Below are 26,625 nucleotides of genomic sequence, written 5' to 3'. Positions count from 1 at the left end.
ATTGGATTGCCACAATCTGCGAAACTCCTAATGAAATTAAATAAAACAAGTTAAAATATATCAGCCGGTTTTGCCGACATCAACCAATGTTCGATTATTTAAATATATACTGACTTGTATTATGTTTATTCACATTGTTGACCCTCTCTGAAATTGGTTCCGAGGGAATGGGCCAATTCTATCCATTTCGTATCGGACCTAAATAAATATGATATAAATATTGCGAAATGCCAGAATTGAACTATATTGTTTATTTCCTTTGCTTTATATGAGATATGTGATAGTTAAGTAAGTTTTGAAGAATCGCTGACTTGTTTCGAAAGTTATGGCAGATAAAAGTATTGAAAATTGTGACCTTTTGAGGGAGAGGTGCCTCACCCCAGAAGGGGTTCGTAGATATATACTATCTTTACAACAGATCTTGTGTCAGCAAAACTTATTACATGTGTGAAGCTTGAAGAGATTTTGATGCTTATTTCGCTTTTTTGAGCGTTTGGTTTTTCAAATCTTGAACCTTATGTGGGTGAGGTTCCAGAAGAAATGATCGCATCTCCATTGTCTTTACAACAGATCTTATGTTGATGGAAATATTATGATGTGCCAAGTCTGCATGGAATAAGATGCTAATTTCGCGTTTTATGAAATCTATAGATATTTAAAGTTTTGTCCCTTTGTGTGGGAGGTACCAGAAATTTAATGGTAACTGGATGCTTATTTCGGATTTTATGATCGTCTTGGTTATTAAAAACTTTGACCATTTGTGGGGGAGATACAAGAAGGAATGGTCCGATCTCTACCATCTGTATAACATATCTAGTGTTGATAAAAATATTGAGATGTACCAAGACTGAACGGAATCGGATGTTAATTTCGCGTTATATGAGCTTTATGAATATTCAAAATGTTGACCCTTTGTGGGGAAGGTACCAGAAGGAGTGAACCGATAAATTCCATCCTCACACCAGACCTTGTGTTAGTAGAAATAATTGGATGTGTGAAATATGGAGAGAGCCGGATCCATATTTCGGATTTTATGATCGTTTTGGTTATTCAAAACTTTTAGCATTTGTGGGGGAGGTACCAGAAGGAATGGTCCGATCTCTACCATATTTATAACAGATATTGTGTTGATAGAAATATTAAGATGTGGCAAGACTGAATGGAATCGAATATTAATTTCGTGTTATAGGAGCTTTATGAAGATTCAAAATGTTGACCCTTGGTATCAGAGGGAGTGGACCGCTAATCTTGTGTTAATAAAAATACTGAGATGTTTGTAATTTGAAGAGAACGGATGCTTTTTCGGATTTTATATTCGTTTTGGTTATTCTAAACTTTGACTCTTTGTGGGGGCGGTAAGACAAATAATGGTCCGATCTCCACCATATTTATAACAGATCTTGTGTTGATAGAAATATTGAGATGTGCCATGTCTGAATGGAATCGTATGTTAATTTCGCGTTTTATGAGCTTCATGGATATTCAAAATTTGGGGAGGTTTGGGGACCGGTATATTCCATCTTCACACCAGACCTTGGGTAAATAAAAGTATTGTGATTTATATAATTTGAAGACAATAGGAATCTTACATCACATTTTATAATTATTCAACATTTTGACACTTTGTGGGGGAGGTACCTGACATAGCACTTGTGCAAATATTAGGATTTGCAAAGTTGGACTAAAATCGGATTATCCTTTCTCTTTCTGTGCAGTTATTAAATTTTAAGGTTTGAAATTTTATTTGGGAGGTACCAGAAGCAGTGGATCGATATTGTCTATCTCCGAACTCGATCGAAGTTTGATAATAGATTTACGATGTACCAAGTTTGGGCCAAATCGGATACTACCATCGAGAATTATCGTGCGCACCAGCCAGCCAGACAGACGGACATCGCTACATCAACCCCAGATGTCCTGAAACGGACTTGGTCCAAAGAGACCGAGGGTCTAAAACCAATATTTCGATGAGGCACGTTTTGGCCGTATCAAATGATTTATACCCTCTCTAGCCATATAGCTGAGGGTATAATGAAGCTGAAAATTCATTACAGATGATATACCATACAATGGATCTACACGGAATGACTCTTAAAGGTAGCTGTTATATCTCCTGAGCACCCAAAATGTTAAATGAGAACTAATTTGGTCGGAAAATGTGTTCAAAAGCATAAAAATCCGAAGGTACCATTATATCGGAGTATACTGGAAAATAGACCAATCTTGAAATTTATTTTCTCAAAGACCCTTAATATCAAATCACAATTCCTTCAGTTGAAAGTTGTCAAAATTATGAGATTAGGATGAGAACCTTATCATAATTTTATAAAATCTTCGTCTTCCGATCTTCGTCGAACAGAATATCAAGTTTAATATCTGCCACATTTTATGAGAGTGAAATTGACATTTCCTAAATGATCCAGATTTATATTGATGCCGGCATAAACGAAGTTTCGAATAAATATTGACATTCAATGGCGATGAATAGACTTTTGAAATCAATGAAATACCATTTTTTTCGTGGTATTCAGATAGACGACTGACCGACCAACAAACATTTCAATAGCTCGGCGACCATGCGGAGTGCTAGCCGTATATTCATGTTTTTTTATTAGATCACGATTCTCATGTCGTCCACAAACATTCACAAACAGCTTTACGCAAAAGTGCAACCAATATCATGGCTCTCCTTGCAATGGAGTTGAGACTACTACTCTGGTATGTGGCTAGCAGCCCAGTCGATGTTGGTAGTAGAGTCTGATTCTGTTTCATTGTTGTGGCCCCACTCTCTTTTTTTTTTTGCCAAGAGTTGTTTTACTACAAAAGCGCGAAAAAACGTAAACTCAGACTGGTTAAGATGTAAGATTCTGCGAAGGTTGATGGGTTTGTTTTTTCTCGTTTTTTGTTTTTGCGGATTCGCGTTGTGTCTGATGCCGCTTACTCTCCCTGTGCAGTTGCTGCTGCTGCTTTCTGGTTAAAATTGTTGATGATGTTACACAGAGGGGCAGCCCTGCGCTGATCTTCTTGTATGGCCGTTAATGTTTTCTTCTTGCGTTGTTGTTTTTGCTTCTTTTTTATTTCTCAAGATAAAAGACTGGTTTTCATTTCTCGATTTGCGTTTTTTTCTTTCATTTTCGACTATTTCTTAAAAACCAAATTTTAGTTTTGCAGATAAATTTCTATTTTAGCACATACAGACAAGAGCAGAAACACAACTCTAGACAAATTTCACGATCATCCGATTTTTGGGACACATTCATAATTAATGAGGAAATTGCTTTAAACGTTTCTTTCTCACGCTTAGCTCACCGTTAATACAAGTGACCTTTAGAATTTCTTTACTGGTTTCCTTTTGGCCAGCAATTTATGTATGCACCACCTTTTTTTAGATAAATCTGAATTTTGGTTGGCTTTTGTTATTCTTTTTCATTTCCAGGCCAAACCCTGTTTTGTATTTTTATTTTCTCACAAACCACAACAATATTTTGTTAAAAAGGCAACAATTTGTATCTTCAAAATTCTATATTCAATATTCAGGTTTTTTTTCGTTTGGTTTTTTTTTCTTTCTTGAATTTGATTAGCACTTCTTTCTCGTCTCATGAATAGCTAACCAAAATATATTTCAATATCCGTTTCTTTTTGTTTTGGTTTATTTTCCCACTCGTTTACCTTAACGCATGCGAATACCACGTCCGTTACTTAAGCCGTCTCGTCTTAAACTAGAGCTGAAGTTGAACAGCACACACCTGGTTAGTGAGATGTACTGAAGAGTACAGGTGAGAGTAATTGAGAGGATTCAGGTGAAAATTAATCTTGTATACGAGGGTTATATAACAATTTCGGTAAGGCATATGAGGACGGTACTGGTTGAAAATTGGATGATTGAAAAATTTGGCAACATGTCTAGTTGTTATTGGCAAATATTTCAATTGTAATTCGAGAATTTCGCGCATTATTATACCCTCAGCCATATGGCTACAGAGGGTATACAGGGTGAAATAAAAAAAATGCAACAAAGTCAGACGCCATAATTTTAACAATTTTTTTTTAAATTTTATTAAATAATAGCAAAAAATGTCGGAAATAGCATCAAATTTTAGAACAAATCCTTTGGCACGAATTATGACCCTCAAACGGCCAACGAAAGCGTCACACGATACCCGAATGTTTCCCTCCAGAATATTTTCGCGATAATATTCGGCATGTATTCTGCTGCCACGGTCGATTTATACGAGCGGAGAGCGACCATCGGCTGTTATTGCGGCCCACACCATCACCATGGCTGACGCTTGAGTTTGCTGGCCAACCGAAGGTGCGGATCTTCAGCTGACCTCTTTGGCAAGCAAACACGAAACATTTTGTTTGTTTACAAACTGCTGGACAACGAATGTTTGCTCATCGGAGACAATCAAATTCGGCATTTCACCACTTTCGACTAAGCGAAGCAACTCCTTAGCTCTTTTGAGTCTATTTTCTTTCCGCTGCGGTGTAAGCTCTTGTACTTTTTGGAATTTCACTTTACCCCGAGCTCATTTTTCAATATTTGCCGATCTTTTACAGTCGATCTGTCTGGCTGGCTGTTGCGCACGATAACTATAGAAGGGAGTATCCCATTTGATCCAAACTTTGTACATCGTAATATTATTGTCAAACTTAGATCGTGTTCGGAGATGGGCAATATCTATCTGCTCCTTCTGGTACCTCTCACACAAAATGTAAAAAATAATTTACTGCACAGTGAGAGAAAGGATAATCCGACTTTGCTCCAAATTTGCAAATCCTAATATTTGCGTCAGTTCTAGGTCAGGTGCGAAAATGGACAATATCGGAGCACTCCATCAAGCACCTCCCCCACAAAGGGTGAAAATTTTGAATAATTACAACTCTTACAAAATGAGATGTAAGTATCCGATTGCCTTCAAATTACACACATCACAATATTTTTATTAACCCAAGGTCTGGTGTGAAGATGGAATATATCGCTCCAATCTTTCTGGTACCTCCCCCACAAACGGTCAAACGTTTGAATATCCATGAAGCTCATAAAACACAAAATTAACATCCGATATCATTCAGACTTGGTACATCTCAATATTTTCATCAACACAAGATCTGTTATAAAAATAGTAGAGATCGGGCCATTCCTTCTGGTACCGTCCCCACAAAGGGTCAAAGTTTTGAATTACCAAAACGATTATAAAATCAGAAATAAGCATCAGGTTCTATTCATATTTCACACATCACAACATTTTAATTAAGTCAAGGTCTGGTGTGAAATTGGGATATATCGGACCACTCCTTCTGGTAACTCCCCCACAAATGGTCAAAATTTTGAGTACCTATGAAGCTCATAAAATGCGAAATTAAATTGTGCACATACCAATATTTTTATCTGTATTAGATGAGGTATGAAAATGGAATGTTTTGGTCCGCTATATCTGTTACCTCACGCATATTTCCACATTTTCCAAAAATTTGCACATATCTCATATAAAGTATAGTCCAAATCTGACACGTTGTAAATTTTTTTCAGTCTTAGGTCAGATACGAATTGGTCAATATTGGACAACTGCTTCGCAGCCTTTCCCATAAAGGGTCAACAGTTTGAATAGCCATAACTCAAGGCTGGGGATACAATTGAATATGAATTGAAATAAATTTACAATTCTTCTCTTGAAGCAACTTCACAATACAATTCAACTAATTATGAAATTTACTAAATCGTTTCTCAAATGCGGATTAAAAAGTAACGAATAAACTCTAAACTACCAATGTCTAAACTACTATGGCCCCTCTTCAACTGGTTGCAATGTCTCCATATGACCCGTCATGGACTACTGACCCACAGGTTCCAATGTCTCCAATATCACTAGTGAGTGTCTATAGGAAAAGAGTCAAAAGTAATCCAGTAGTTATTCACCATTGACGTTTTCTGCAGGGTTAATATAGAGCTCAATCGTGAAATTGTAAATCTAAACAAGTAAAAAAGCAGTAAGTTCGGCCGGGCCGAACTTTGAATACCCTCCACCATTTCGAACGAATTAGAAACTTTTCAAAAAATAAAATCCATTAAAATTCTGTTAAAATATTTCAAATATCAAACATTGGAAGGTGCCGATATATGGGGGGATATACGATATTGTGGACCTATACAGACAATTACCTTTCAAGGGTTAAAGTGCTCACAAATAACTCCTTGTGTGGATTTTCAGACAATACCATAGGAAAATATGGCTAAAATCATCAAAATACCGAATATCGGGGGTACCGTTATATGGGGGATATACGATATCGTTAACCTATATAGAGAATTCTCTGTCAGGGGGTAAAGTGCTCACAAAGAATTCCTTGTGTGGATTAACAGAAAATTCCGTTGAAAATGTGGCTAAAATCATCAAAATACCGAATATCGGGGGGTACCGTTATATGGGGGCTATACGATATCGTGGACCTATATAGATAATTCTATTCCGAGGTATAAAGTACCCACAAGATACTCCTTGTGTGGCTTTTCAGACAATTCGTTTGAAAAATGTGGGTAAAATCATCATAATACCAAATATCGGGGGGTACCGTTATATGGGGGCTATACGATATCGTGGACCTATATAAATAATTATCTTCCACGGGATAAAGTACCCACAAGGAAGTCCTTGTGTGGATTATCAGACAATTCCGTTGAAAAATGTGGCTAAAATCATCAAAATACAAAAGAGGAATCTGTGCAAAATTTTAGCTTCCTATCTTAATTCGTTTAGACTGTAGCGCGATTACAACCGACGGACAGACGGACGGACAGGGCTAAATCGTCTTAGAATTTTACGCTGATCTAGAATATACATACTTTGTTGGGTCTAAAATGATTATTTCGATGAGTTACAAACGGAACTTAATATACCCTCCATACTATGTATGGTGGATGGTATAAAAATTAAATTTCAAAAATATCTAAATTTCCCTCATTTTGTTATTAACTTCGTTAATGGGAGTAAACTTTTATTATTCTCCCAAAATACTTCTCTCACCCAAAATTCATATAAACAAGTCTCTCATTTTTTATCTATGAAACTCTCAACTAGCATCACATCACCTTTTTTCTATTCTCTCTACATTTCTTGAGCGGTAAATTGTTCTTCTTGGCCGTTTAGCACCTGTCTTGGCTAATGTCTTTTCAATGTTCGTTTGTTTTGTGTGGATTCTTATGATCTTAGCTCACATTGGAATGATGGCTAAGAGCATTTGGCCAATCTGTCTGTCTGTCTGTCTGACAGTCAGTCAACTTCAATTCATGATCATTATGTGGTGGTGGTGTCGTGTTCTTGAAGACAAATTAACCGATTTATGACACACAAACAAACAACCATAAGCACATTAACCACAGCGAAATGACCAAATTGGAGTAGAAGCATAACCTTTGCTGTTCTCCGTTGGCCGTTAGTTTTATTTTTGTGTGTGTGTTACTGCCATTTAACTTCATCAATTGAACTGTTCGATCTCAGGTTATTAAATTGTTAAGTAATTTTTTAATTTTATTTTTTTTTTGCCAGCCATAACCCGATTTAAACCACAATTTTATGTCATATCTAATTTACCTCACCGCAGTACGTGTGTGAGAACGAATTCTTTCATGTATTACGGAATTGAATAATGGAAATAAAATTTCGATTTTGTATCTAACAAATGTGTGTATGAGAGCGATGTCAGAGTGTGTGTGTGTGTGTTGTTAGAAAGTTTTTATGTTTTGGATTTTGTTTATGCTAATTTACATAATTTCGATATCTCATCATGACTTTATAATTTATGATATATAATCAAGAACTTGGGCTTAACTATTGACCCAATTTATCAATGGGTAGGTAAATATTTACTCACAGTCTACCCTTTGATATTGGGACAGAATGAAATATTGATATCCGATGAATCATCTGTTATATAGATATAGATAAATTATATTTTATACGTATAACAACATAATATTTGACGTGAAACGATCTGAGAACATAGTTCCTTAAATTCCAACTTTGTTTCTGGTAATCCAATTCTATGTCACATTTTTATACCCTCCATCTTGAAAATGAGGGTATATTAACTTTGTCATTCCGTTTGTAACAACCCTAAATATTCGTCGTAGACCCCATAAAGTGTGTATATTTATAATCAGTATAAAAATCTGAGTCGATTTAAGTATATCCGGCTATCTGCCTGTTGAAATCACGATACAGCCCACATTATTTGACGTAGAGCTTCAAAAGTTGGCAGAACAATTTGTATTGTGTCTAGGATGGTTGGTACTGAAAATGAGATACATCGGCCCACGTTTTGGTATAGCCGCCATATAACGCTACCTCCCGATATTCGGTATTTTGATTATTATTTCCACATTTTTCCACAGATTTGACTAAAAATTGGTATTTGCAGTTCATAATGGATTCCAGATCCAGTGGCGAAACATTGTATGTATAGGTGCACGTTTTTGTATAGCCCCCATTTAATGATACCTCCGGATATTCAGTATTTCGATGATTTTCATGAATTTGTCTAAAAATTGGAATTTGTACTTCATAATTGGTTCTAGCTCCGGCGGCAGAATATTGAAAATTTAGGTCCACGTTTTCCTATAGCGCACAGACAGGGTGAGATGAAAAAACTGCTTATTCTAAAATTTGATGCTATTTACGACAATTTTTGCTTTCATTTAATATAATTTTAAAAAACTTATTAAAAAATTATGTCGTTTGACTTTGTTGCAGTTTTTTTATCTCACCGTGTATATGTGTGTATTGTTTGGAACAGTAAAAAAACAATTCGAAGTTGTTGTAGGTTTTATTTCAACATAAATGCGTATTTTCGACAATACGACTCTGGTACAGAGCTGATTTTTTTATAGTTTCTTTGAAGCTAAACAACGTTTCTGGTTGAGCCATGATTTGTATGATTTTTTTTGTTCCATAATTGCAAGAATGAAAAACTTTTTACTACGATACTTTTATGATATCGAACAAGTAAAAAAGCAGCTAAGTTAGGCCTGGTCGAACTTTTAATACCCTCCACCATTTTGAAGGAACTTGAAAAGTTAAAAAAAATACTTCGAAGAATACCGCTCAAAAGAAAACCCGTTGAAAGAGGGCTACAAAAATCATACAAATATCTTATGTGCGGGGGGTGTCTATAGGGTATGATTGACCTATTCTCTTCCAGGGGGGTAAAGTACTAAAAAAGAAATCCTTGTGGGGATTTTGAGACAATTTCATTGAAAAATGTGGCTAAAATCATCAAAATACCGAGCATCGGGGATACCGTTATATGAATGATATTCGATATCGTAGACCTATATAGACAATTCTCTTACTAGGAACTCCTTGTGTGGATTTTTAGGCAATTCCATTGAAAAATATGTATAAAATCCTCCGTTATTTGGGGACTATCCGATATCGTAGACCGATGTAGCCCATTTTCGAACTTGCCTCGTACTGCCAACAGACAAAAGACTCATCTGTGCAAAATTTTAGCTCTCTAAATATATTTGTTTTGACTCTAGCACGATTACAACAAACGGACGGATGTACTTCGCTAAATCGTCTCAGAATTTTACGCTGATCAAGAATATATACACTTTATTAGGTCTAAAGTTATTATTTTGATGAGTTACAAACGGAATGACGAACTTAATATACCCTCCAAACTATGTATGGTGGAGGGTATGTAAACATTAATTAAAATCCGTTAAAGATTTAATTATAATCCTACCATTTCATTTCAACGAGTACATAATTGCTAGCTATAGATAGAAATCTTAAAAAAAAACAAGTAAGCAAAGGCTATAGTCGTGCGGGGCCGACCATGTGATACCCTACAACACTACAATATGTTAGAAGCCCTCTTATGTCCAAATCCATTTTGGAAGATTTCGCTTTTGAAATTATGTTACGGAGCACTGCCCAGATATTACTAGCATTTTGACCAGGGACATTTAAGCAATATTTACGAACTTCGTCGTGCTGTTGGTTGTAGTGGTCCATTTTACAGCTAAATATAATCCAATGGCCATACATAATGCTAGACTTCTTCCCTGTCCCTAACTTTTTTCTCAGGCGTGTCAATTGGCTTCAATTGTGTGATCAGGAAATTTTTCCTGTTTTTGAATATTGTGCGATCATCTCCAAAAGCAAGAGGTCCCTCTGTATTTCTAAATTTAGACTCATCTATATAATTTGCTTGTCTAGGATATTTGGCTATATTCGTTAACGAAATCAGCAAAAGTAGTCAGACAAAAGTAGTGGTTCATTCTTCCCGCTGTCCTAAACTCTAACTTCATGCGAGATTTCGTGTCCATTCGTTTCTATTTGTGACCTTTATAACGGCTGCAAAATAAGGAACATTTTAGTTGTTGGTCCATTTCAACCCCTAAATATATTGCGGACATCTCTGAAAACAATAGGCTTAGCCCTTCTGAGCCCAACCCTACCCTTTTCGTGAGGATCGGACGATAATTGCAATCTGTATATAATATCCCAAACCTGTGTCGTAAGGTGGAAAAATATTACAAAATGTATACCTTAATATTATAAGTCAAAATGAAAAAATCGCATGCGATAAAAAATATGAAAAAAATAAAAAAAATGTCACAAAATACTACAAAATCTATATTAACATAATTTTTGACTTATTTTTATGCGATTTTTTTAGATTTTATACTTTTATGTCAAGAGCGCGTTCTGAATTGGCAAAATTTGTCAAAATCGGTCCAGCCATTCTTGAGATATAAGCATTCCATCTAACATTCCTTTCCTTTGTATATACACATTGTATATATTTCGCTATATATATCCGATATATTTACTATCGGTATCTACGTAACGGTCAGAATTGACCTGTTCGTCTATTTATGATTTCGCCGGGACTAAAAATATTCGTGGTTTCATAGAAATTTTGACTTTTATTTAACACAAATGTATAGTCTTTTTCACCCACTAAATATTACCCGATGACCATCAAAAATGGAAGGCTTCTGCCCAGCCCGAAGCTCTAGCCCCATGCCATGCCGCGTCGATTGGTCCATAATTGCGACCTGTAGAGCAACTGCAAAATCAAGAAATTTTTCAGTTTTTGGTCCATTTCGACCCCTAAATATTATGCGATCATCTCCAAAAGAAATAGGGTTCTATTCTGACCTTAACCCCACCTCCATTCTAAATTTCGTGAAGATCGGGCCATAATTGCGACCTGTAGAGTGATTACAAATTAACATGGACAGACGGACAGACGGACGGACGGACATACATAGCTAGATCGACTCAGCTCGGCGAGCTAGGAAGATCCATATATACTTTCCTATGTGGGAAACCAATATTTCGAGGTGTTACATAATTTTTGGCCCAATCAAACTTATAATACCCCCAACACATAGTGTTGTAGGGTATAAAAACTGTTAAGATCTAACCAAAACACTCCCGTTAACCTGTGTCACGCGTTAAATGTTATCGATAATACAAAAAGCATAAATAGATAGATCGATACTGAACGTTTCCCTGTGGTTGTTTTATTATCGATAACCCTTAACAAGTAACAATACGCCACTTCCCTTGTTAAAAATTTTTGCGATATCAATAGATGTTCCATTATAAAGTTTGGTATCAAAAGTTTTACATCTGCCTGTCTACTGTGTAAACATTATTAATGTTTGGCAAACAAATCGCCACCAAATGTTGACAATGCAATACTCCCATCCATGCCTTCAGTTGTCATTGTCAGCTGTTCGTGTATTGTCTTATCAAAATGATTTTGATGTTGATTTGTTGTTGGTGTAGAGTTTATTGATAACAGATGTAAGAAAATTGTCAATGATACCGCCATCGTTTTGGACTGGACATTGAAATTATCAGCAAATAGAGGCAACAGCAGTCATTGACAAGACAACGACCCTTCAGAGAGGCAGCATCTTTTATGTCATTAAACACGGCTCCCAATCAAAGATAACCAAAATGAATAGCGAACAAAAGTTGGAATATATTAATAAACATATTGGCGTTTATCCAGACTTTCCTAAAAAGGGCATACTTTTCCGGTGAGTTATGGCATTCATATATGTATGTACCACATATTAAAGGAACTTTAATATATTCTAGAGACATTTTTGGTGCTTTGACTGATGCCACAGCATGCCAGTATCTGAAAGATGTTTTGCTGGAACACGTGCGTAAAACCAATCCAGATATTGACCTAATTGTGGGCTTGGAATCTCGTGGTTTTCTATTCAATTTAATGCTTGCCGCTGAACTGGGAGTCGGTTGTGCACCGATACGCAAAAAGGGCAAGTTGCCTGGCGAATGTGTATCAGTGGAATATACATTGGAGTATGGTTCAGTAAGTAAAGGTCAAGGAGTATTGATAGATGTGTCTTAGGGAATTGTATCTGGGAAAGTTAATTAATGATCACTTTATTGAGGTTCGAAAGCGGGGCTGTTTTGGGTAATACATTGAATTGGTTTTCGTCTTTAAAATTAACTTTTCTTCAATATACATCTATGCAATTTATCAAATTTTTAACGCCCAAGATTATATTTTTAAAATTCATTAAAACGATTTGTATGGGTAATGGCAAATATATATTAATATATAATAATATATTAATATAAATATATATTATATAAATATATATTAATATAAATATTTTGATGGAGAGTGAGATTTTTATAGAAAAACATTTAGCTATGCATGATTCAAAAGTCACATCCCGAAGTTGTTTGCCCTTCGTCATATTACAGAATTTCGAATCATTGTCTGATATGACTTCTGTTTAGCCCACGAACCGCTCTTCAAATATCAATTGTAATTTTGTTATTGTATGTAATATAAGTTTAGATGTCTACACAAGAATAATACAGAATTTGGTGGAGACCGGAAATATTAAATACTCAAAGTGAAATGAACGGTACGAGATTGACATTAAGACACATATTCTTATTATACCCTACACCCCACATAGTGGTAAGGGTATTGTCTTTGTGCATTTGTCTGTAACATGGAGAAAGAAGCGAGATAGACCCATAGTTACTTTTGAGAATCATAGAATCACTTTATGAGTCGATTTGTGCATGTCAGTCCTTCCGTCTGTCCATATATTTTTGTGAACAAAATGCAAGTCGCATTTGGCCGATTTGGTCTTTAAATCCCTGACATTCGTAATATGCATTCGACAACAATGATATTTGGTACCAGATATAAGATACAGACCAGAAATGCCTCTGCCTAATTGTATCTAGGTCGGTTCATATTTGGATATAGCTCCCATATATATCTTCAACCAATTTCGGGTTAATTGTGCACCACATGGCCGATATCAGTCCAAATGACCTGAATTTTGGCAAATCCGACCGAATTCAGTCTAGAAGTAATTACATCGAATTCGGTGAAAATCGGTTCAGATATTGCTGTAGCTCCCATCTATAGGTTTCATCCGATTTAGCGTTTAAGTCCCTGACATTCGTAATATGCATTCGACAACAATGATATTTGGTACCAGATATCAGATACAGCCCAGAAATACCTTTGCCAAATTGTATTAAGATCGGTATTGCTTTGGACTTAGTTCCCATATATATCTTCAACCGATTTCGGGTTAATTGTGCACCACACCGCGTTTAAGTCCCTCACATTCGTAATAGGCATTCAACAACAATGATACTTGGTAACCTATATCTTATAGAGCTCGGAAATACCTTTGCCAAATTTTATCAAGATCGGATAAGATTTGGATATAGCTCCCATACATATCCCCAATCCGATTTTAGGTTTATTGTGCAAATAATGGCTAATATCAGCCTAAAATGGAGTGAATTTCGGGACGTACATTTCCATTTGGTGGATCTCGGCTGCGATATATATTTTTTAATATAATCCTAATATGATGCACTATAACATTTTTATTTAGTGAAAATCGATTTAGAATTGGACATGCCTCCAATATATTAATTCCCTCTGAAACCAAATTAAAACTGCTCTAAAGCCAATATGATCTACTTTTGACTTATCTTTTGTGATTTTTATTTGGATTATTGAGCCCAAAGATGGTTTTTTACCTTTAGAGAATGCAAAAAAAAAAATAATTTAATTCAAAGAAATTAAAACATATTAGTGATTTTCAAAATATATTTCATATGACAAAAACAAGTGATGCTCAATACTTATATATATTTTGTTCATATATGCAGATTAAAATATTTATATGGCGAATTCTTATTTAAATTTATCATAAGTAAAATAAAAGATTTTTTGTAATTATATCTCTTATGGCATTTTCTAATATCATACTTTCTTTACAGGACATCTTTGAAATGCAAAAAACTGCAATAAAGCCCGGACAAAAGGTTCTCATTATTGATGATCTATTGGCCACTGGTGGTTCACTTAGTGCTGCCATCGAACTGGTACGCAAGGCTGGCGGTGAAGTTGTTCAATGTTTGGTTGTTATGGAACTTGCATTCCTCGATGGTCGTAAAAAATTGGATGCCGATATTCATTCCTTATTAAAATACTAAAATCGCAGATCAACGATCAAAGACACATATGGCACTAAAAAGCAATAGAAGTTACCTGAAACAAAGCATTTACTATTAAATAATTACTAACACAACTTTTATCAGAAATAAGTTTTTGAAAAGTTTATTTTTTTAAATAAAAAGTAAATTTTATTTTTGATAAAAAATTCGAATTTCTTATTTGGCATTGTATAGGGTTATTTGAAGAGCTATAGGAGAGTTGAAGGTTTTATGTGAATTGGTAGTACTGTCCATATATCTTAATATTTGAAGTTTATTGCTTGCAAAATCTTAAGCTTAATCCAATTTTGGCATACTCTTTCCAACATTTCAGCCCGTATCTCTTGAGTAAATGCTTCACATCTGTATAGGCATGAGCTGTAACACAGTCCCCCAAAATAGCCTAAGGGCTTTAAATCACACGATCTTGGCGGTCAATTGATCGGTCCTGAAGGTGAAAGAAAATTTTACCGAACTCGCCTCTCAATTAAGCCGTTCTTACGAGTGCCTGCAAGTCAAGCTCTTGCATTTTGGTCAAAAAATCAGGATATCATCTAACGATAGCGATCACTATTCACAGTTACCTTACGATTCTCAGTTCGGTCACTATGATTTTTCTGGATGCATTGGTTACTTTTGCAATGCTCTACTTCTACCTTCACTCCAAAAGCCTAGAGAATAACATGTGGCCTGAAATTGTAACTTCTCACTATAGATGCATGGGATTTTGCAATAAGTCCATACATTTTTCGTGCCTTGTTGGTCTAGAAATTTTGCTTCTTATTCCGAGAACCCGGAAAGCCTACGTCACTGATGAATACTACCAGTTTTGTTTTCGATACCGTTGTCATGGTCACAATCTAACAGTTCTACTAAAAGCTTGCTGTATCATGTAACCACGCATCAGAAAAACCGCATAATTTTTCCTCAAACACCATATTCTAACCAAATTGACACTTTAATGAAATATTAGTAGATTATGATATATTCGATCTGAGATTGCTCTGTTTCAGTCATTGTGTGCTTAACACTTTTCTATATCCTCCACCTTAACATGGAGGGTATATTAAGTTTGTCATTCTAATCCGATTTAGCCATTTCCGTCCGTCCGTCCGTCCGTCCGTCCGTCTCTTGTAATCACCCTATTATCCGAAGGGATTGAGATAGAGTGCTGAAATTTGGTACACATGCCCTTGAGGTCTGAACTTAGATCAAGTTTGATGATGGGTTATATAGGCCGAACTTTTTGTATAGCCCCCACATAACAGTACTCCCTCATTTAAGCATTTTGACGATTTTCGCAACATTTTTCAATGGAATTATATGGAATTTGATATTGAAAGGTTGTCACGTGTTAATATAGAGCCACATTGTGGTATGTATCCCATTTAAAAGCACCAACCTATATTTGCATGATTGTTTTCAACAATTTTTTCAACGGAATTGTCTGAACTTTTGTATTTAAAGTGGTGTCTAACTGCCATACCGACGGCCGAAATTACCATTTTTTACTGAAAAAAACTCAGGAGAAAATTGGGTTTCTCTTATTAATTTAATTCAATTTTCCTGAAGGTGGGTAGAAAAAATTAAATTGACCAACTTTTTAATAAAAAAAAGTCACATTTTAAGCAAAAAGAAAAAATAAATAAAACTCTCCCCATAAGACGGTACCTCCCTATAGCCGATATTTTGATGATTTTCGCAAAATTTTTTCACCAATTTGTCTAAAAATTTTTATTTGAAGTTCGAAATGGGTTCTAGCTCCGGTGGCGAAACATTGTTCAGGGTTGCCCATATTCGACGGACCCATCTGGCAAAGCCATAACTTTTGACAGAGATGTCAAAAGTTATGGCTTAATGACATACCGCTTAATGACATACCGCGTTTGAAGCGTCAGTCCAAGCAGATTTTTACCATGAACCAATACACGCCACGCGAACGCTCGGAAATAGTTGAAATTTACATTCAACAGAAGAAGTCAATTGTGAAAACTCAACGTGCTTTTAAAACATTAAAAAATGTAAGAAGTGCGTCTACTAAGAACACCATTAAGCGTTTATACGAACAATTTTCGACTGGTAAGGCTCTTCTAATCCGAAGAGGCCATATAAAAGTCGATCAAGGCGATCGGCCGAGAATATCGCTGCCGTGCGAGCCAGTGTTGAGAGGTCCCCAAGAACATCCCAAAAACGCCGTTCTCAGCAGTTGGGCATGGCTCGGTCCACTTTACAACGGATTATTCGCATTGATTTGCATTTGTTCCCGTATAAAATTCAATTGACGCAAAGAATGTTGCCTGCGGACAAGCCTCGTCGATTGGAATGGGCCCAAAGGGCCCAAAGTTTCGTCGAATATGGGCAACCCTGTATGTATAGGTCCACGTTCTTGTGTAGCCCCCATATAACGCTACGTCCCTATATTCGGTATTTTGATGATTTTCGCCACTTTTTTTCAAAGATCTGTTCAAAAATTGGTATTTGTAGTTCATAATGGGTTCTAACTGCTGTGGCGGAACATAGGATGTATAGGTCCACGGTTTCGTATAGCCCCCCCAAATAATGGTATCTCCTTCCCACGGATGTGTCTAAAAATTGGTATTTTTAGTTCATACTGGGTTCTAGATTTGGTGGCAGAACATTAGGTCCTCGTTTTCTTATAGCGCACATATAACAATACCCACCGATGTTAGGTATTTTAATAATCCTAGTCACATTTACCCAAGAAATTGTTCCAAATTTGGTATTTAAGAAGATTTGATTTTATGGTTTTTTGAAAAGTTTAACACCATTATCCAAACGGTCTTACAGTTATTTGTAGTTTAAAGTGGAACACGACACGGCCGAACTTAATGTTTTTTGTATTTGTTACTTTTAATAAAATACAATATTTTTGCAATCAGCGGAATTCTTTAAAGATTTATCAGGGACTCCGTCTGTTTACTTTTCAAGAGTTTTTTTGCAAATTAAAATAAGACAACCTTTATCTGGAAAATTTCTGCAGGAAAAGTAAGCAGATAGACCCATAATTACTTTTTACCTATATCTGGAGGTGTTCGTTCTTTCAAGATATTGCAATTTCACAGGAACTTTGTATTAAAATATTGTAATGATCTGCCCTGTCCGAGTAAAGTCTTGGTTATTTGTTAAAACAAGAATTGATTATTATATAACTTTGGCAAAAAACGGTATATTTTGTATAACCATCTAAAATTTTAATATTTTTTTCGCAATTAAGGGTAAATATGGTTCGGCTCGACAGAACCTAACGCCTTTATTAATCTTTTAATAGTCGTCTTCTCTTTTTCAAAGAAAAAGTAATTATCTGTGACATTGGCAACCCCATCATTGTTCCAACGAAATCATTGCTATTCTATTGTGCATAGAATACGGAATTGTCACTAAAAATTTATTTCTTATTTCAAAAACACTAACAATAACCACAAAAAATGCGCGCACTCACACACACACGTACACCTACAGTACTCGAGTTGTTGTTTGTATGGCCTGCACTCGTATGTCGAGTGAATGCCAAACAAAACGAAACCCCACTCTTTTGCACACACACACTTGCTGCCTAACTGGGGGTGGGTGGATGTTGCATTGGGGGGCCAAACAGAGAACATTAGAGCGCCAAGAGAAACATAGCATACACGAGAGCGCAAAAGAGAGCCAATTGAAATGTGTTGGGAAAACGTATTAATGCTACAACATGCTGTGAAAGAGACACAAAGTTTCTGCTGAACTAAAGTGAAATGTTTCCCCCAATTCATTGCGAGTGAAAACGTGAAGCCAAACACATGGCAGGTGCTGAGGAAAACGCACAATAATACAACGGGTCGAGTCAGTGAAAAACCAAAAAAAAAGAAAGAAACAACAAATAATTTAACAAAAACAAAAGTTATAAAATCATACAAAAAAAAAAATACATATGCTAAGGAAAAGCTAATAACAACAACAAAAAATTAAACATGGAAAATTAAATAGAAAAAATGTGACAAAATTACATGTGAAGGTTGTTCTGCTTCACTCACAAACCACCCAATTGGTAGGGAAAGGTTACACGATTCTGTGAAAATCCTATGTTTTTCTGGCAAACAAAAGTGCTGGCCACAAAAGCAAACAAATGGTTGTTGAACAACAAAAAGCAAAAAAAAAAACTAAAATTAACATCAGACAAAAATATGTGTCAAATATATGTATTTATAACAATGTGTCAAGTTATGGCTAATTATAAATTGCTTTGAAAGTATTAGAAAATTGGTGTGCTGCGAAAAAAAATATAAAATGAAAAATCAATAACCACAGCCTTATACAATTTTGTTACATTACTTTCAGTTACACCAACTCCACCGAAAAAAATACATACAAACTTACACATACATGCATACATGTGTATGTTCCAATGATACTTACCATTACTCTTTTGTGTTGTATTTGTTTATATTCTTGTTCTTCTTCGTGTTTCTTCTTTTGGCTTAAAGTTCAAAACATTGACTCCGTTTCACTTCCGCAAACCAACAAAATTGTAAAAAATATTGTACAAAAGAGAAGAGACAATTTCTATGACAAACACAAATATACATACACACATACATCCCCCTCAGCGAAGTTTTAGGCATTCCGAAACAACCACCCTGCAGTTACACAGTGTTCCTTTTTTAATCCTGGTTGTACAATTTAAAAAGAACTAAAAAATTAATAAAGCCTATAGCATAGCCTTTGTATAGGGATTTGCACCAGTGCGTCAGAACTTTACCGGTGTATCCGGAAATGCATTTTAAAAGCATGAATGAAATATGAGATCTTTCAAGTAAAATGTCTTAATATGATGATAGTACATTGCGTTTTTAAATGCTGGTAGTTAATATTTGGAAAACCTAATTTCGAAAGTGTAAGACAAATTTTGCATTTGGACAAACCTGTTAAAATATTTGGAAGCTTTATTTATTTTATAAATTTTGAATACCTTAAAGTCCAGTAAAAATAGCGTTGTGGTCAAATTACACAAATTGGAAATGGAGAACTGGATTTTACCATTGTAAAACAAGGAGGTAGAACAGCTTCGTAAAAGTACAGAAATACAGTCCTGATACTGGCCAGCTTCCTGTCAGAATTATTCAAAATTATATACTCAACAAGTTGTTTTTATTTGTCTAATATTTTTCCTAATTTTAAAAAAATTCGGTATTTTGATTATTTTAGGCACAATTTTCAATAGAATTGTCGGAAATTCCACTCAAGGTGTTGTTTCTGAGTTCTTCACCCCCTGAAAAGAATTATCTATTTAGGTCCACGATATCGTATATCCCCCATATAACAATTCCTCCCGATATTCGGTATTTTGATGATTTTAGCCACCATTTTTAAATGGAATTGTCTGAAAATCCACACATGGAGTTCCTTCTGAGTTCTTTACCCCATGTAAGAGAATTGTCTATATAGGTCCATAATATCGAATATCCCCCATATAACGGTAACTACCGATATTCGGTATTTTTGATGATTGTAGCCATTTTTTCAATAGAATTATCTGAAAATCCACACAAGGATTTCCTTCTGAGTACTTTACCCAGGGAAGAGTATTGTCTATATAGGTCCATGATATCGTATATCCTCCATATAACGGTACCCCCCGATATTCGGTATTTTTAAGATTTTAGCGACATTTTATATCGGAATTGTTTCAAATTTCGTATTTAAATTTTAACCTCGTAATGAGTACTACAACCTATGCTAGCAAATTGTCTATGCAGGTCCACGTCGTCGTATAGTTCATATATAACGATACCTCCGTTTAACCAATGTATTGATGATTTTAGCAACATTATTCACTGAAATTGTCTCAAATTTCGTATTTGAAGTTCGGAATCGTTACCACAGCCTATGATAACAAATTACTTACTTACATATAACGGTTTTCATTTAAGAGGCATTTTTCGACGGTTCTTTTTTTAATTTATTCAAGATCCTTTGATATAGTGTAGGGTATTAAACATTCGGCTCAACGGAACATAGCTTCTTTTTCACAAACGAAATGACCTTCAACTGGAATGGGAGGCACTGATGAAGTTCAGGAAATTCGAACTTTATGGATAGGAAAAATTCTAAAATGGTACTAAATATCCGAAAATGTACCAAAGAAATTTTACAAAAAGTACCTAATAATTCCATATTTGGTACAATTTGGTTTGAAGTGCTTGAAATCTGAAATGTGTGAAATATAAAGAAAACCTGATGCTTATTTCGCGTTTTATGACCTTGATGGATATTCAAAATTTTGACCCTTTGTAGGGGAGGTACCAGAAGGAATGGTCCGATCTCTACCGTTTTTATAACAGATCCTGTGTTGATGGAAATATTCAGATGTGCCTAGTCTAAATGGAATCGGATGTTAATTTCCCGTTTTATGAGCTTAATGGATATTCAAAATGTCGACCTTTTGTGGGGAATGTACCAGAAAGAGTGGACCGATATATTCCATCATAGCACCAGATCTTGAGTTTGTTGTGAAATTTTAAGACAATCGGATTTTTACATCACATTTTATAAGAGTTATAATTATTCCAAATATTGACCCTTTGTGGGGAAGCTCTTAATGAAGTGGCCGGATATTATCCATTTTTCACCTGCCCGAGAACTAAGGCAAATATTAAGATTTGCAAAATTGTAGCAAAATCGGATTATTGCTTCTCTTTCTGTGCAGAAAATATTTTTTCTTTTGAAAATTTCGAACTTTTGTGAGGGAGGTACCAGAAGAAGTGGACCGATATATTCCATCTTAACACTACACGTTGGGTTAATAAAATTATTCGGCTGTCTGAAATTTGAAGACAATTGGAATCTTACATCACATTTTATAAGAATTGTAATTATTCAAATTTTTTTTTTGATATTTTTTCAAATTCGGTCTTTCGTGGAGCTGCCAGGACGAAGTGCCCTATTCTGTCACTCTACGAAAACGCTCTAAGTCTGATACTCGGATATTATTATTGACAATTATCGTGTGTTCCAACCAGACACATAAAAAAAACGACCAAAATATTCGGCCAAAACCTTTAAACCAAGAGTTAATATATGTCACACTGTGCCCCATGAGAAAATATCAACTTCTTCCTGTAAAAAATCTAATGGCATACCAGCAATTCGAACAGAAGTGCACATGTAACAAAATTCATTCTTATCACTTTTTCCTCCTTCATTTATTCAACTTCAACACCCCATATATGTATGTATGTTTGTGCGTACAATTTCTATGTAAATATATGTACATGTATTTGTATTTACTTATCTACACATGGTTATATATTTAACGTTTGAATTTCATTCATTGACTTTATCCGTTTCCTGTGTGCAGGGTGTCATAATGGCCAGAGTGCGTGTATTTGTGTGTGCGAGTGTGACATTAAGTATTCATAATGGCCAGTGATGTGAGGGGGGAACGAGGAGCTTTTGAATCAGTGGCAACACATTGTTTGCAGAGTTTCGAATGAACTATTCCACGAAGAGCAAATGTGTTCACAGGGACAATGGAATGAAAATACTTTGAATCGGAGTGATTTGCATTGGTTGACCGGCTTAAATGATAACAATTTCCGCAAACTGGTCATATTTGTGGGGTCGGTATAAAATATATTATAACAAACACTACAATAAGAGCACTCTTAACATTTTCATCAGTATTTTAGAAAATAACAGTTAGAAATCGGAAATTCTTTTTGAATTATATCGTATAGTGTGTTTGAAAATTATAAAAAGAATTTCATATTACGAAAATTCGAATTGAAAAATTTGGATTTTAGAATATTTTGTTTAAATTTCGAATTTTCCATTTTGTATTGGGAAATTGTGTTTGATATTTAGAAATTTATTTCAATTGGGTTTCAGGATTTATAGCATCTTTGATAATCCTCTAAGAAAATATATTTTAACAAGTTAAAAAGTATCAATCGGTTTCGCCGATAGATGTATACCCTCACCCATAAAAAGAAATTCGAACATTTATATCCATCCAATTGGATCATAAATTGAGATCATAAATTCCGCTTTCAGATTTCTGTTTGAGAGAAATATTTGGATATAAAAAGAATATTTAGATATAAAGAATTTCTTACTTGTTTCGCAAGTTATGACAGATATAAGTATTGAAAATTGCGAAACGTAGTGGGTGAGGTACCAGAAGGGGTTGTCAGATATCTATCATCTTCACAACAGATCTTGCTTTAGCAAAAAGGTTTGGAGGTGTCAAATTTTAAAAGAGTTGGATGCTTTTGCCGTTTTCTTTGAGCGTTTTGTTTTTCAAAAATTTCAACCCTTTGTGGGAGGTACCAGAAGGAATGCACCGCTATATTCCATTTTCACAGCAGATCTTGTATTAGTAGAAATATTATCTTTTTCGAATTTCATGATCGTTTTGGTTATTCCAAATTTGAACCTTTGTGGGGGAGGTACTAAAAGGAATTGTCCGATCTCTACCATCTTTATAACAAATCTTGTGCTGATAGAAATATTTAAATGTGCCAAGTTTTAATGGAATTGGATATTATTTCGCATTTTATGAGCTACATGGATATTCAAAAATTTGACCCTTTATGGGGGAGGTAGAATAAGCGGACCGATGTATCCCATCTTAACAGCAGGTCTTGTTGTAGTAGAAATAATAGTATGTGTGAAATATGAAGATAGCCGGAAGCCTATTTCGGATTTTGACCATTTGTGGGGGAGGTACAAGAAGGAATGGTCCAATCTTTACCACGATTATAAAAGATATTGTATTGATAGAAATATTGAAAATATATTACAGATCTTCAAAAAATAACTCTTAAACCAGTAAGGAAAGGCCAAAAGTCGGGCGGATGAAGCCGTATGTCGAAGCTACATAAAAATCTGAACCGATCTCGATAACATTTGGTAGAGGTATTTTCAAGCAGTATCTTATGCCCTGTATCAAATATCAATCTCGTGGTTTGGATATTACGCGTTTGAGGGACTTTAAACACCAAATCGGATGAAACATATCTTAACCGATTTGATTTACTTGCTTCTAGATTGAATTCGGTGGTATGTATCAAAATACAGGTCATTGGGACTTACATAAGCGATTTGGTGCACAATTAAACCGAAAAATATATGGGAGCTATAACTAAATTTGATCCGATTATCACCAATTTCAATAGGGCTCGTCCTTGGGCCAAACAAATAATTTTTGTAAAATGTCATCTCAATCGGATAATAAATGCGACCTGCATTTTGTTCACAAAAAATACATGGACAGACGGACGCACGCACTGTAATGTATAAATCGACACATAAAGTGATTCTATGAAGACCCTCAAAAGTAACTATAGGTCTATTTGGCTTCCTTCTCCATGTTATAAACAAATGCACAAATTCTTTAAAAAATGAAAATTCAAGTTTTTATCTGCCATAGTCTACATAATATCCCAAATTTATAAAATAACTAGCTGGCCCGGTCCGCGTTGCCGGCCCGTAGTTTTAGTCTTTGATGCAAATTTTGTATATCATAATATTTCACAAATCTGGCTCATAAAGGTGAACAAATTTTAATATAAATATTGATCCGACTAAATAGGAATAAATACCTATGTAATGAGGGTAAAATAATTTCTGAATAGTCAAAGTTAATTACGCTTTTACGCCTATTACCATAGCTCCTCAAATTACGCTTTAGAGTCTCCAAAAAGTCTATGTCCTTGTTCATAGTAAAATTCGATGACGAATCAACAATGCCCGTGTTGTTGTCCGTCAATCGGTAAAACTCACTGTAGATCGGTGGCCCTGGGGACTATATGGGGACTGTACCAAAATATTTACGTATGTTGACATTTTTCTGCAAGACGGTTCTCTACTCACAAATGGTTCTCTGAATACAGCAAAATCGATTGGAAAATGTGGTCAAGACCCTCGAAATAGAAAAGCCAAGATGCCAAATAAAGGCGAAATCAGTTGAAAAACGTGGCCAAGACCACGGTCATAGCTGAAATCAGCGATACATTCATATTAGGGTTATACCAAAACGTAGCCCAACCAATATTCTCTTGGGGGTTACAAATTCAATAGAATACAAAATTTTCTTTTCTGGCCACACATTAGATGTGAAAGTGGACTTGGGGACTTTACTTAAATAAATTCCGATGTGGCAATTATCTGTATGATGGTTCCCTACCCCAGGGTAGCATAAATACTATTTTTAGCCAAATCATTTGATGAATGTGGTCAAGACCAAAATGGGCCCTACTCTGAAAATTTAAAATATTATGCGAATAGGTTCTCTACCCCCTTAGAAACAAAGAAGCCAAATAAGGGTCAAAATATGAAAAAAAGTCGCCAAGACCACAAAAATAGCTTAATTCATACGATGGTTATATAAATATGAAATCGGGCTGTACCCTTATCCGTGAGTTATGATCGATATCATGACCTGCAAATGCGATTTAAGGTATTTTGAATGTTTGGGAAGAATTTCTGGAAGGATAGAAATCCTTTTCTTACTAAAAGTTCCATTCGCTCTACTATTTTGCACCCTTTAAATTTGGGATTTTACTGATTGTACTTCCAACGAATTTTGCATTTTGAGCTCTCATTGGACGGATTATTATCACATGAAAGAAGTAGGTCCACGCTTTTAAATGAGACCCATCAGGCTTTTTGGTCATTTTTGTTTGTTTAAATGTGTTCGCATATTCCAGCTGAACCACGATGCAGGCCCAGGAGTTGAAAGGTAGATGTCAGTTAACATCCTATTTCGCACTTATTTCATTTTTAGCTTAAAAATTTTATATAGTGAAAAATTATTTTTATTTTGTTCACAAAAAATTCACTGAATTCAATATGATAATATAAATTGAAAAAATTAACAAAAAAAGAGTAACAAATTGAAAAAAATCTTAAACTTGTTCGCTGTATTACAGCAAATGTTTAAAGATCCTTACATAGTTTGTCAATAGAATGTACTATTATTTTAAAATTCGATTCCATTGAAAAAATTTTTCGATTTTTTCCCGATTTGAGAATTTTTGCAATGAGATCTATTTTTCGTGATTTTTTAGCGATTTTGAAAAAGTAATTATCTTTTAACTTTGGTGTGACCGCGTTAAATTATTTCGATATCATCTATTCCGTTTCGCCACCACATAATTTAGTACTACACTTCCATGTAACCCGCCATCAATTTCAGTTCTCAAGTCAATTAAATAAATTGGTATTAATATTCAAATTCAAAAATATAATAAAAAAAACACTACAAATGTACATTAGAAAAAAGTAAGTCAAAATGTAAAAAAAATCATGCAAAATAAAACATTACTATTGTACATTTCAAAAGTCAAAATGAAAATGTTAATATATCACATTTTTACATGATTTTTTTGGATATTATCCTTTTCGGAGAGGAGACAATTCCAAATTTGTATGAATCATTAAAATCAGTTCAGCGGTTCTTAAGTTATAAGCGTAGTAACTAACACAACTTTCATTTATATATATAGATAAAAAAATTAACTGGAATATTTCTAAATCCTTCATAAATTACAAAATAACGTTATTTGACTACATCAATGAGAAAATTGTGTTATGGACGTTTTTGACTAGATCGAATCCTTTATTGGATTATATCGCAATGCCATTAGAATACTTTATATTACAATAATGGCTGACTAGGCTTGTCACCGTTACCAAATCTCACACACATACACATACACACAGTCACACATGTCTACTGGAAATTTCTGATTACATGGCGGATAATTGTTTGCGTTGCGTTAGTCATACGCTCCAGTGGACTTCAATACTAATCCGATCGTCAAAGCAAAGTTAATGAATAGAAACGCTGACACAAAAGGCCAGAAACTCCAAGCCTCCCCCTCCTCCCCCCATTCTGACCCAAACACGACTAAAGAATGTGTCATAATTATAAATGCACATCGGTGGTCTACATTTATGTTAATGGTTGGCAAATGTGTCTGTCACACACAAACACACAAAGCTCCTTCATGTCTGTGTATGGAGATGTGTGCTCTGTCATGTTAGATAAACATGCCGCATGTGAACATTAAATTTATTTATTTTGCCT

General features: G+C 35.0%; 3 protein-coding genes across 10 annotated transcripts in view; 2 read left to right on the top strand and 1 right to left on the bottom strand.

Annotated features, from left to right (window-relative positions):
- The window catches only part of LOC101897355 (LHFPL tetraspan subfamily member 3 protein), a 40,251-nt gene extending 36,495 nt beyond the window's left edge, over positions 1–3,756 (bottom strand). The window contains exon 1 of one of the 3 annotated variants that reach the window (XM_020037891.2): positions 3,670–3,756. The gene's annotated coding sequence lies outside the window, so the exon portion shown is untranslated. Of the gene's footprint in view, positions 1–3,309; positions 3,481–3,669 lie in introns of those variants that run through there. The other 2 variants (XM_005186612.4, XM_020037892.2) reach the window with 2 other exon arrangements.
- An 8,012-nt stretch (positions 3,757–11,768) lies between these two features.
- On the top strand, positions 11,769–14,694 carry LOC101897178 (adenine phosphoribosyltransferase). The gene is made up of 3 exons (XM_005186611.4): positions 11,769–12,064; positions 12,126–12,363; positions 14,322–14,694. The coding sequence occupies exons 1-3, from the start codon at positions 11,982–11,984 to the stop codon at positions 14,535–14,537; spliced, it is 537 nt and encodes a 178-aa protein (XP_005186668.1). The 5' UTR covers positions 11,769–11,981; the 3' UTR covers positions 14,538–14,694.
- A 3,591-nt stretch (positions 14,695–18,285) lies between these two features.
- Positions 18,286–26,625, top strand: part of LOC101897001 (carbohydrate sulfotransferase 11) — a 45,000-nt gene continuing 36,660 nt past the window's right edge. For 3 of the 6 annotated variants that reach the window (XM_011295514.3, XM_011295510.3, XM_059124436.1), the window contains exon 1: positions 18,292–18,582. The gene's annotated coding sequence lies outside the window, so the exon portion shown is untranslated. Of the gene's footprint in view, positions 18,583–26,625 lie in introns of all 6 variants that reach the window. The other 3 variants (XM_011295507.3, XM_011295515.3, XM_011295509.3) reach the window with 3 other exon arrangements.

This window comes from Musca domestica, unplaced genomic scaffold (genome assembly GCF_030504385.1).
Source record: "Musca domestica strain aabys unplaced genomic scaffold, Musca_domestica.polishedcontigs.V.1.1 29, whole genome shotgun sequence".
Taxonomy (NCBI): Eukaryota; Metazoa; Arthropoda; class Insecta; order Diptera; family Muscidae; genus Musca; species Musca domestica.
The sequence above is the reverse complement of the archived record's forward strand: the minus strand, read 5'-3'. Positions and strand labels throughout refer to the sequence as shown.

What these genes read in the sequence shown, in the direction of transcription:
- LOC101897178 (XM_005186611.4), top strand. Translation starts at nt 11,982, where the DNA reads ATGAATAGCGAACAAAAGTTGGAATATATTAATAAACATATTGGCGTT. An exon ending in AAAAAGGGCATACTTTTCCG is followed by an intron (nt 12,065 to 12,125) that starts GTGAGTTATGGC and finishes AATATATTCTAG; the next exon opens with AGACATTTTTGGTGCTTTGA. An exon ending in ATACATTGGAGTATGGTTCA is followed by an intron (nt 12,364 to 14,321) that starts GTAAGTAAAGGT and finishes CTTTCTTTACAG; the next exon opens with GACATCTTTGAAATGCAAAA.